The sequence below is a fragment of the Cyprinodon variegatus genome, unplaced genomic scaffold, assembly GCF_000732505.1.
Source record: "Cyprinodon variegatus isolate N-32 unplaced genomic scaffold, C_variegatus-1.0 Scaffold472, whole genome shotgun sequence".
NCBI lineage: Eukaryota > Metazoa > Chordata > Actinopteri > Cyprinodontiformes > Cyprinodontidae > Cyprinodon > Cyprinodon variegatus.
In genome coordinates, this window is record NW_015150925.1 from 421,788 (window position 1) to 434,412 (window position 12,625).

A 12,625-nucleotide genomic window follows, 5' to 3' on the forward strand; every position below is an offset into this window, starting at 1 on the left:
AAAAAAAAAAAAAAGGTTTTGTATGTGGTCCTCACAAATAGCTAAAACATACTGGTTTAGTGTTATGCATTAGTAATGACCATAACCAGGGCGGCCCATAATGGCTGCATTTGGTTAACTAGCTGGTCTAACCAGTGGAACTGGGAGGTCTGGTCCAGTTTCCTCTCACCAGTCTGCAAGCTGCTGTGTGCTTTCCTCTTTTTTCACTCTGATCTGCTTCATCAGAGAGGAGAAGTTTCATTCCTTTTCTTTAATGGGCTTTTTATAGAGCTTTATTTCTAGATCCAAACTGTAGATCTGTGGGGATTAAACCTAGACTGCAGAGAAGAAGAGAGGAGGAAACACGATGCTGGATTTATTGTTGTCAGTGACATGCAGACACAAGCAATTTCCCCTGACATTACTTACGCCCAGCCCCCCACACACACACCCACCCCCACCCCCCAACACACACACACACACACACACTCCACCAGACACTGATTCATTCAGAGGCTCTAACTGTGTTTGTTCTGTATTCCCCTGTAAATGTTGAAGATTTGCTGTCTATCTGTGAGAGTCCACTAGAGGGATTAAATCTGTCTGTTCTGGATCTACCTGATCTCCATCCAGCTGCTGGCCGGAGCTTCGTTTGGAACAACAAGAAGTAAAACTATCCCCAAGGAGCATCTAGCATCAGCCCAGGACTTGGACACCATCTGGTCTCTAGGGGCAAGTTTTACCGTTTGATCAATAACAAACAATATAAAGACGCCATAGGTCTTCATTTAAAAATAACTTTATGGCCTCCTAGTCCAGCAAGGTCATTTTAATCAATCTCCTCCACTGTAAGTCACTGAGGTGGAATATTCTTCAACCTTTGGGTCTCAGTATACCATAGACTGGCCGAGGCTGACGTCTCTCCATCAGCATCAGTTTAATCTGTAGTCTCTACCTGGATTTGGTGTTTGGCTCTCCACAGGGCTACCTGCAGTACTCCGTCTTATTCTATGGTTATTACGGCAGCGTGAGGAAGATCGGCAGCGCCGGCTACCGGCTGCCGCTGGCATACTTCCTTGTTGGGATGGCTGTATTCGCCTACAGCTTCATCATTTTGTTACGCAAGTAATATTTGTTCTGTCCACGACTTATCCTAAAAGTTTGATGATGCTTGCAGCTCTCTAAGACCTTTCACCACATCATGTGTCCATCAGAATGGCGAAGAATTCGCGCCTGAGTCTGGCCAGCGCATCTGATGAAAACTTCACCTTCTGTTGGAGAGTTTTCTGTGCCTGGGACTACCTGATAGGAAACCCTGAGGCTGCAGAGTGCAAAGGAGCTGCAATCGTGAACAACATCAGGGTCAGTGACTGAACACAGCTAGCATCTCCCCGTAAGAACATCATCTCAGGAGAAACCTGACCCATGTTTCTATAAACAGGAAGCAATCGTTGAAGAGCAGGAGAAGAAGAAGGATACCAGCCTGTGAGTTTTTCAGCTTTCTTTAAAGTCTGGAGATATTCTTGAGTAAAGACCTTAACTAAAACCTCTCTGGTTAAATCTGTGAGAGAACCACACATATGTGAAATAAAGCAAGTCCAGCTTCCAAACTATACATTGGAAATAAAAGACATTGAGGAATATTTTTCAGGTGGAATCACTATTTTAAACGTCTCCATGTCTGATTTATAGAAAAAAATGAAAAATATTTAGCCTTGCCTAATGTTTTTACAAAATAAACTCTGCAAAACACCATGAACGCCCATTTGAAACCCTGGATGAAACCTCAGACTTTATAGATCCACATCTTCACTATAAGTCAAGCTAATTTGGACTGAATAAGTTGAAGCATGTTTGTTTCACAAAGGTTTTAGTGGGCGGAGTGTTCGGAGGAAATGGGATTTTAGCACAATGCCAAAAGTGCAAAAATCTATTTTCCGCTCATAAAAGTGAATCTCATCAGAAAAATATGCTGATTTCCATTATTGGAGACCTTCTGCATGAGGAAAAGCCTTTCCTCCTAGGATTTAGTCGTTGGTTCATTGAAATTTACCAATAAAATCACCAAACTGAATATAAAATAAGAATAATAGAGCAGCTTATGTAAAGCATGCCGGTTACATCACCTGAAATGGTCTCACAATGACCTCTGACCCCTCCTCGGAAAGTTCTGAGCCTCTAGTTTCTAATGATGCCATTAGGGGGCGGGGCTACAAATGAATACCTGCTGCTGCATTACTCCCGCAGAGTCACACGTCAGGTGGAATTTTAAATCTCATTTTATTTATTTACACAGCTATAAAACAAAAAGTTCCTGTTAAAAAAGTTATTTTGAAACATGTTTTAGAAATTTTAAAGCCCCATTTGAAAGGCGTGTGGATGAAACACCATGTGACTGAGTTTTAGCCATTTCTATGAATAGATGAACATGAGCGTGTGTCCGTTGGGCCCTGGGCCGGGCCTAGATTTTGGCTTTCAAGTGAAATATGAAATGATCCTCTTACCTGTTATTTCTGCCATCCTTCCCAAAGAAGCTCCGTTTAAAGCATTTATTCCTATAGCTGGTAAAACTGTCTAATTTAAACAAAGACTCCTAGAGGTGCAGTAATCTGAGCAGCATCAGCCGCTAGTCCTGCTAGCTTCCTTTGGTCAGAGAATTTCAGGATGTGTTGAGGTCTGCAAAGATTATTTCCAGACAGCCATTTTTTCTCAGCTTCTCAGAGAGAAGTCGTTCTTTCCTGGTCAGGCCTAACTCTCCATACCAGAGGTGGGCAGTTCCAGCTCCTGGGGGCCGGTATCCTTCAACTTTTAGATCCATCCTTGGTCCAACACACCTGAATCAAATGGCTGAGTGCAGAGTCCTCCCAAACATCTATTTACCTGATTCAGGTGTGTTGCACCTAAAAGTTACATGATACCAGCCCCCAAGGAAGTGGAATTGCCCACCCCTACTCCATACGTTTGTCTACTCAATGCATCCACGTCTCTCTAGGGAACTCCTGGACATCCCTGCATCTGCAGAGAGAAAAATAAAAAGTTTTCACAAAACACTTCAAACCGGGATGGAGTCCCGTTCTGTCCGTCTGTCCTTTCTGAGAGGTCTGTAAAGAGACAAAGGAAGGTGCTGTAGTCAAATTAACACTATTAAACGTTTCTGACTGGAGACTACTGCACACTGGAGCAGGTCTGCAACACCTAAAAAGCCCTGATCTGCAGAACCAAACCCATCAACAGCATTTCAGGTTTGGAGCAAATGGGGCTCCTCAGCTCAACAACACAACAACAGGCCCATAAGCAACGTTATCTGGGTGGGCCCCAGATGAAGTACTACTTTTCCACTGATTATTAAGAAGAGGTTGGTTAATTTCTAACAATCCATTCTTAATCAAATGTAAATATAAAAGCTAAATGACGAAAAACTTCTGCTGTTAATCTAAGTCTGGCAGCAGCAGCCAAACTTTCTGGTCTGTATACCTGCAACCATAAAACGAACCAGCCTGCACTGAAGGTTTGAGTGAAAAGCTACTTTTCTTCCTGAGAGGATTGATCATAGACCTTTCTGTGTTTCCTCAGGGCTGTTCTCATCAGTCTGCGTATTTTAGCCAATATCCTGGTTCTGCTGTCGCTCGCTGGGAGCATCTACATTATCTATTTTGTGGTAGACCGATCTCAGAAACTGGAGCAGGAGAAGCCGGAGCTGACACTGTGGGAGAAGAATGAGGTACAGCAGCAGGAGACATATGATGATCAAAGCTTTCATTTGATTAGCTGCCATCCAACAGGATTAGACTGAAACTGGAGCCGTGGAGCGGATCCAGAGAGCTAGGCTCCTACCTGCTGAGCCACTGACCACCTCTGGCCTTCAGTGGTCCATCATTTGCTCTGATTCCTGTAGGAACATGCTGTTGCTTTGCTGTCTGTGCCTCCAGGTGAGCGTGGTGGTTTCCCTCATCACAATGATTGCTCCTTCTGCATTTGAGCTGGTTGCCCAGCTGGAGATGTACCACCCGAGGACCTCTCTGCGGTTCCAGCTGGCCAGGTAGGGATGGTAATATCTACCTATAGCATCTTTCGGGGTGGGATTTACCATTAGGCAATACTAGGCAGCATTTAATTTAGTGTTTTTCCAAAAGTGTTCATTAGTTGTAATGTTGAGGTCTGACTGTGTTTCGGTCTAGACTTAAGCAAACTGGGTTTTGAATCCTCTTTCACCAGCAGGCGAAACATTTCGGAGACACATTAATGTGTGTTTCCCTCATAAACACATCATTCATGGGGCCAAAGTCCTTCCAGGACCCAGGTTAGTTCTCAGGAAGGATCTTAGTGTGATATAACAGGAAAAGGTTTGATTGGACCAGTGATATTTCCTCTTCAGGTGTTAAAGCAGTCTTCCAAGTGTTGGATTCTCTTCCAGAATCAAGACTCTTGTGTTTCAGTTCATTTGTCATTAGAGGTGTTTAAGGTGACAGTATCACCTTCAGTCTAAGACTTCTGTAAACCTCTTAGATGCCTCCGTATAGGGTTATCTGTCCTGTTGTTTACAGTCCCAGGATGCTAAAAAATATGGACAAAGCAAGGTGAGTTATAACACTATTCAGTGCAAAGACAATTTAAAGTGCTTTAGACAAAGTAAAGAATAGAGGGAAAATAAAAAAATAAAAGGAAGCAGAGATAAAACCAGAATAAAAGTAAAACCAATCAAACAGCTGGACCAGAACCTTAAACTAAAACCCATTTGTTTAGAGCTGCCTCCGACTTTTGAAGGTCTATTCTATTCAGTTTATTTCTATAGCGCCAATTCAAATCCTGTCATCTCAGGTCACTTTCCAGTGAGCAGAACGCGTCATCTCCGCCTGGCAGCACATCGCGATTCACACTCCATTCCAGTAGTTTGCGGTAATGCCCCTCCGGAAACAGAAGAAGAAGAACAACTACTTTCTTTGTCAAGTAAATCCATGAAAGGTTGCCGTCTTCGCCTGACCCTCCGCAAACACCGAAGTACAGCAATAATAATCAAGCATAACTTTCTGAATGTGATGGGTGCCGCCATTTTGATTTGCTTGATTCCCTCCTTCTTCTTCTTCTTCTTCTTCTTCTTGTGTTTTGGCGGTTGGCAAACAACTTTTGGTTCATTACCGCCACCAACTGATTGATTTCCTCCTTCAATACTGGCAGTAATACCGCAGATCATCACTAGGAGGTGAGGAGTCGAGGAACCGAGATAGCGTGATGTGTAAAAGGTGGTCAGAACCGAGCTCGGCCTGGTTAACTGATCCGAGCTCGGACCGGTCTCGGTATGGATCGGTTTTTTAAGGGTCGTGTAAATGGGGTAATAGAAAAGAAGCATAGATGCAAAGGGCAACTGTCAACCAGCTCCACAGGCGGCCCCGTCCAGGAAACACACAGCCAGGCAGACGAGCTCCGAGCCAGCTCTCATGTCAGAGGATGAAGAGAGCACATCCAGTTAGTCACAGTCAGAGAAACAGGACCACACTGAAGTGTAGGTAAACTGTTAACTGAAGGATTATTAGTTTAAGGTATTGATCTAACTGATGATTGGTTTTCCTACCTGCTTGATTCTGTTTTTATTTTCCTTTTAATCATGAGTGTGGATCAAACCATCTCTCCATCCAGTGAATAGCTGTAGCCCTATATTGGCCCACTGACTGAATACAGATTATAGAGCCTAATCCTAACCTGGGATTTCCATAGGAGGACATTCCTTGCTGTTCCATGTCTGCTTGGTCACATTATTGTCAGTCTTTTCCAGGAGAAGCAACATTTTAGTTCTGTTTAAAATAAATCTATTGAAGCCTGGTTGAAAAGCAATATCTGATTTAACGTTTTCATATAATGATATTTTTACTTTGCCAGCTTGTGTGACTGTTGTGAGTTATCCTTTCATTAAACTACACATATGTGGATATGGTCAAAATAAGTGATCAGGTCCAACGTCTCAGTAGTTCATAATCACTTCAAACCAGCAGCTGGAGTACAGCCTCCCACTAGGTACACATTCTGTAAGGTGCACAGTAATTCATGTGAATGATCTACAGCTTTCATTGAATTAAAACTACCAAACTGGATTTTGGTACCATTAAACCCTGACACCATCCTTATTGAGAATGGGAAATTTCTAAGCTTTAAATCTGAGATACAAATTGTTCTGCTTGTGTGTCACTGTGTCTCCGCTGCCCTCACTGCTGCCTTCCTCACTGTGATGGTTAGGTGTTCTATAGAGCTGCAGCTCACTGAAGCAAACAGGACAAAAAGAGAGAGGTCAGGGGTCAAGCTCACACATTGAGTCACTTGATTGTGGTTATTGAAAACATAACAGACCATGACTGAACTTCAAGAATCCAACACATCACAGCAGCAATAAATTAAACACTGCAGCAGGGATATAACCGGCAATCTACGGTAATTATCAATGTTCTATAGTGTTTAGAGACTAAGTATTTATAGAAAACTTTAAAGAACTTACCTTTAAAGATGCATAGCCCAACACAGAAGACAAGACTCTACAGCTGATGGACAAACAAGATTCTTTGGAGGACCAGAATGTTCACATTTTGGACAAAGAGGACAGGTGGTTTGAGAGGGGCGTGAAGGAAGCCATCTATGTTAAGAAAGAAAAACCAACCCTAAACGGGGGGGATGGGACGACTCAGATTCCAGCTTTCAAAAACCTAAAATGCAGCGGTAGAATTGATTCCTTCCCAGTATCATTGCAACCCCAACCCCTTTACAGGAGAGCAGAAGACCTCCCCTATTCAGCCAGGCCAACTATTCCCTCTAACGACCCCCCTTTCAGAGACATAGACAGGTATGGGGCATTGCAGGCTAACAAAGAAGCCAAACTACCCCCATTTCAAAGGGGGGGACCCGTTCATCCGTTTCTATTTGCATGTTTTCTAAACCAAAACCAGGCTTTTGTTGGGTTGCGGCATAAAACCTGGAACTAAACGCTATTTCTGACATTTTGAATTGAAAAAGCTTCCTGGATGGTAGAGAAATGTCTTCAAACTTGGAAACATAGTCCAGTGGATTGTTTTTAATTTTCTTTTTTGGAATTTTGTCTAAAAAGTTGTCATTTTGTCAGAGAGGAATGTTAAACACAAATAATTGTATAATACTATTATGAAGCTGAAATGTGACCTAATTATGATCTCGCCTGTTTGACTCCTATGAATTCTGTGTATTATTATAGCGCCGGTTCATTCACTATGAATGGGTCATTTAACAGATCCAGAGCAAGGAAACACCAAACACTTGTCTGGCTCATCATTCATGACAGATCTAACTGTTCAGAAACTGGAAATGCCCTCATCTAGTGAAGATCGTGGAGGTTTATTGGAACCATCCCAGAATAGAAGACTGATCAGGAGGAGTTTCTTAAAGGATATTTCATAGCTTTTAATGTTTCAATGTGACCTTAATGGTTACCAAACATCTCTGTGTGTGGAAATCTAGTCTACTGATAAGGTTTGAGATGTGGTTGTGGTCTCCCTCTTCATTGGGACCGGGCCGCAGGGGCAGCAGCCTCAGCAGAGACTCCCAGTCGTCCCAAGCCATGAACACCTCCTACAGCTCTGCTGGAGGAAGCCTGAGGCAGTAGAAGGCCAGCAGAACCACGCCATCTGCAAAAAGCAGGGACAAGATCTGCTGGTCCCCGGACCAGATGCCCTCTGACTCTTGGCTGAACCAAGAAATCCTGTCCATAAAGGTTGTGAACAGGAGATGGCAGCCCTGTCAGGTGAACATGCACTGGGAACAGGTCTGACTTAATGTCGGCAGTGCAGACCAAACTCCTGCACCTGTACAAAGACCAGATGGCCCCGGATTCTGTATCTCTGAAGCGTCCCCCACAGGGCACCACAAGGGACCTGGTTAAAAATACCTTCTCCTGATCCACAAAGCACATGTGAACTGGTTGGTCAAACTTCCATGCACCCTTGGGCACCCTGCAAAGAGCGTAGAGCTGGTCATTGTTTCACAGCCATGACCAAAACCTCACTGCTCCTCCTGAAGCAGAGGTTCCACATTCAGCTGGACCCTCCTCTCCAGGATCCTGACATACGCCTTCAGGGAGGCTAAGGAGTGTGAACCCCTATAGTTGGAACACACCCTCCGGTTCCTCTTCTAATCCAGAGGACCCACTACCCTGGTCTGCCAATCCAGGGACACTGTCCCAGACCTCCACATAATGTTGAAGAGGCACATCAACATCCAGAGCTCTGAGGTACTTAGGTCGGCTCTCATCCACCTGAAAGCCTTGCCAACATGTTTTTTGAACACTTGTAGTCACTTTCTGTTGTCTGTTAAACTCATCCCAGGCCAGAGTGTTTGCCTCTCCTGTGGCACACTTGGCATCAGGAAACCTGCTTGCTGCCTCAGGAGTCCCAAAAGCCAACCAGAAATCCTTAGCTTCACAGCATCCCTTCCTGCTGGGGTCCACCACAGGGTTCAGGGATTGTAATAGGCCCCACAGACCTTATGGCCACAGCTACGGGCATCTGCATCAACAAAAGAGGAAGAAAACATGGCCCACTCAGATTCCATGTCCCCAACCTCCCCTTGAACCTGCCAGAAGCTCTCTTTGAGGTGGGAGTTAAACATGTTCCTGACCAAGGGCTCCACCAGGTGTTCCCAGCAGACCCTCACGACTTGTTTGGGCCTGCCATGTTTGTGACGGACTCTTCCAGTGTATCCAGCTTACCACCACGTGGTCGTTGGTGCACAGCTCCGCCCCTCGGTTCACCCGAATGTCCAAGACATGCAGCTGAAGGTCAGAAGATACGCCTAAAGAGCTGATTATCGACCTCCAGCCTAGGGCATCCTAGTTCCAGCTGCAACGATGGAAATCCTTCTGCTTGAACACAGTGTTCATTGAGGAAAATTGGTGGTTTGCACAGAAGTCCCATAATGAAACACCACTGAGCTCAATAGAAGCCCCTGGCAACATACTGTAGCCTCTTGGGTCTTTGAAGAATTGAAACCCCTCCACCATGTTAAGGAGGGGAGGTTTCAGATGCTTTTACAGATTGATGTTCTATTGTGATTTCAGAGTCCTTGTTCTATACCTTGGGAATCTCTACAGCCTCATCATTGCTCTTCTGGATAAAGTCAACATTATGAGTTCAGCTGTAAGTATCACAATTCTACGTTTCTACATTACCTATTCCGTCCAGGATCAAAAGATTGACAACTCCCAATTATCAGCCTAAGCTTTAGCTTCCAGTGAAATCTTTATTTAGGCATTTCCTCTTACAGGATCCCTCCAATTAACATTTTCTTTCCCATTCTTGGTTGATATTTTAATGAAGCCCCAGTTGAGCTCTAATAACTGGACTGACAGCAGCTCCACCACAACCAGCCTTTCTGCCCCAGTATCAAGGATCTCCTCATCTGAGCATCTCAACAGTACCATGGCAACCATCACAACGGCTATCAACTTCATCCACAACAGAAGCGTCTCTGTGACAGCATCTAATCAGAGCTCTCCCTTTGAGAAGACCGTCCGCTCCCAGGACCAGTGCTGGGAGACCTATGTTGGACAGGTTTCGTTTTCATGTTTTTAAATCAGGTCGTTTAATGAACAGGTTGACTGGAGGGGTCAACTCAGGATTTCTGGAAAGTTCCTCCAACCTCTTAGTGCCTCCAACTAACAGAAACATAAGGAACATTTTCCATCTTAGTGTTTTATTTGGGTAATTGCTGCAGCTAAATCATTTCTCCATGTTGGTTTGATTCCAGGAGATGTTGAAGCTTTCTATCATTGACATGATCTTCACAGTAGCCAGCATCTTACTCATTGACTTCATCAGAGGTCTGGTCGTTCGCTACCTGAGTGACTGCTGCTGCTGGGACTTGGAGAGCAAGTTTGTAAGTATGTTGAACCCAAAGAGAGGCTGCAGTGGCTCTGCTGCCTGGAGAGGAAGCTGGCAGACACAAAAATACCCAAGGATTAGGTTCAGCGCAGTGGGAGGGGCGGGCAATGATGTAGGACTCAGCAGTTTATAACGCCCATAGAGCTAATTTAGCTTAGCTACCATGGTTTATGGTGTCTCTGCTCTTTCTGCTCAAAGCAAACCTTTGATTTGACTGGGTGATCTAATTTATCTGGATCTATAAACATGATATGATGTGAATTAGAGCTATAGAAATAATCAGGATAGAACTTATCCAGTTCTAGAAGCAAATAAAGATGTGGAGGATCCTGTAGAACAGGGGTGTCAAACTGGTTCCAGAAAGGGCCGAGTGGCTGCAGGTTTTCTTTCCAACCAAGCAATAGCACACCAGACTCCTATCATCTCATCAAGTGAGTCCAATCTGAACATCATGACATTATGAATTGACTGGAGTCTGGTGTGCTATTGCTTGGTTGGAAAGAAAACCTGCAGCCACTCGGCCCTTTCTGGAACCAGTTTGACACCCCTGCTGTAGAAGATCCCCTGGTTCCGTCTGATGCAGCCCTGCTGGTTGGAGGTCTGCTCCAGAGCTGCTCTGCAGTTTCTGCCTCTTCATCCAGGTCATTCATGAAGGAGGAACCAGCAGAAAAAACAAACAGGACATTGCATGAAATTAGGGTGGATTAGGACCACATGCAGCAGGGTGCTGGACTCCATTGATTTAAAGTCAGGAGACTTCACTGACATGAAAACCAACCTTCTGCTGTTTTTGCAGCCAGAGTACGGAGAATTTAAAATAGCTGAAAATGTCCTGCACTTGATTTACAACCAAGGGATGATCTGGTGAGTCTGAAGACATAATAAACAGGAAGTGACTCTGAGCTCATTTCCTTCTTATGATGTGGTGCGTTTGCTGCTCCTCAGGATGGGAGCCTTCTTCTCTCCATGTCTGCCTGCCTTCAATGTGCTGAAGCTGATTGGTCTGATGTATCTGAGGAGCTGGGCTGTGCTCACCTGTAATGTTCCTCACCAGCAGGTGTTCAGAGCTTCCAGGTGAGACCCTCCATCAAACACACTCTCTCCATTGCTGGCGTGTTCAGCGGTAACAGCTGATGAAGTGTAGATTCCATTAGTCAGGAACCTGAGGGTTCACCAGAGATCAGGCCGTTAGTAACTATGGAAACAGAACAAAGGTAGTGATGTAATGAGACGAGTCCTGACATGTTTCTGCAGGTCCAATAATTTCTACCTGGCTATGCTGCTGTTCATGCTCTTCCTGTGCATGCTTCCCACCATCTTTGCCATCGTGCGCTACAGACCTTCTGAGCACTGTGGACCATTCAGGTAAAGGACTGAATTAAACCTTTCAGAACAGGAAGTCACACTCACTTCCTGTCTGAGGAATTCCTGTAAGAGTGTGATGCTGCTGGTTAAAGGTTGATATTTGTGCTTCAGTGGTCAAGAAAAGATTTATGACATCATCTCAGACACGGTGGCCTCCGACTTCCCGCTGTGGTTCAGTAAAGTGATGAGTTACGTCACCAGCCCGGTGGTGGTCCTGCCTGCAGTGCTGCTCTTATTGTAAGCCCCCCCCTCCGTCTGCTCTCCTTCACGGTCCAGTGGTTCAGCCTCAGAAACACTCTGTCTCTGGGTTACTGTGTTTCAGTATGCTGATATATTATCTCCAAGCCATCGCCAGATCCCTAAAATTCACCAACAACCAGCTGAGGATGCAGCTCCAGACTGTAAGTTTTCACCTGTGCAGAGTCTCTGCTGCGTGTCCCTGCTAACCACCAGGCTAACAACATGCCAGCTGACCTGACTGCCTTCACCCCTCCTGCCGTGGGGATTGTTTTTAGCCCCCCTTTGTGTGTAAAGTGATTTTTTTTTTTACAATTTGACCCAAATCTCTATTGAATTAGATGCATATTTGTGAGTGAAATGAACACATGGAAAACATATTATTATCCAGTGATTCACTTTAAAACAAAATAACAAACTTTGCCGAATAAAATAAGTATTTTAAACATAAGCCTGTCCTGCGTCACTTCAAACAGTAAAAATGAATATAAATCAATAAATAAATAAATGGTGGACATTTTTAGTGCAACAGCAAACTTGTGCAAACTTGTAAACATATTGTGCCCTAAATGCAATGGTTGTAGGCTACAGTTATAAAACAGAAAAAATAAATCATTATTTCATTGCCCCATAATGTGCTGACTTTTTCACCTGTATTTCCTCTGAGCTCTTGCAGCAGTCAGGAGTTGTTTGTCTTTAAATGCTGCAGAATAAAACTGAGTAAAGCAGCATCAGCATTTTAATTCCTCCGTTCGTCCTCCATCTGCTCTGTTGTCTCCCGCCATCTTCTCCATGACTAACACTGGGCTTGACCAATGGGATGAGGGGATTCTGGATCGTTACATTTGTTGTGCAAAATGATATCCTGCAGATAATGAATAAATGTTTAACTAGAACTGGAGTTATAGTTAATTATTTAACTTATTCACAATCGGAGGTGAAATCAATTTAGTGTTCTTAGTTGAATAATTGTAGCTTTAATTTGCATACTTACCAGGGTTTATGGCTGTCACCTCTGGATGGTTCCTGGACCGGCGGTTAAAATCCAGTTATCCAGACCATCTACACTCACCGGCCACTTTATTAGGTACCCCATGCTAGTAACGGGTTGGACCCCCTTTTGCCTTCAGAACTGCCTCAATTCTTCGTGGCAT

At 44.3% G+C, this 12,625-nt stretch overlaps 1 protein-coding gene across 1 annotated transcript in view; it reads left to right on the forward strand.

Annotated features, from left to right (window-relative positions):
* tmc3 (transmembrane channel like 3) overlaps positions 1-12,625 on the forward strand; it is a 45,786-nt gene that overhangs the window by 24,745 nt on the left and 8,416 nt on the right. The window contains exons 7-20 of the mRNA XM_015389776.1: positions 613-711; positions 962-1,104; positions 1,194-1,341; positions 1,421-1,464; positions 3,553-3,700; positions 3,909-4,018; positions 9,047-9,125; positions 9,306-9,539; positions 9,736-9,864; positions 10,666-10,733; positions 10,815-10,943; positions 11,124-11,234; positions 11,346-11,471; positions 11,557-11,635. Coding sequence (XP_015245262.1) covers positions 613-711; positions 962-1,104; positions 1,194-1,341; positions 1,421-1,464; positions 3,553-3,700; positions 3,909-4,018; positions 9,047-9,125; positions 9,306-9,539; positions 9,736-9,864; positions 10,666-10,733; positions 10,815-10,943; positions 11,124-11,234; positions 11,346-11,471; positions 11,557-11,635 — 1,647 coding nt within the window. The remainder of the gene's footprint in view (positions 1-612; positions 712-961; positions 1,105-1,193; positions 1,342-1,420; positions 1,465-3,552; positions 3,701-3,908; positions 4,019-9,046; positions 9,126-9,305; positions 9,540-9,735; positions 9,865-10,665; positions 10,734-10,814; positions 10,944-11,123; positions 11,235-11,345; positions 11,472-11,556; positions 11,636-12,625) is intronic.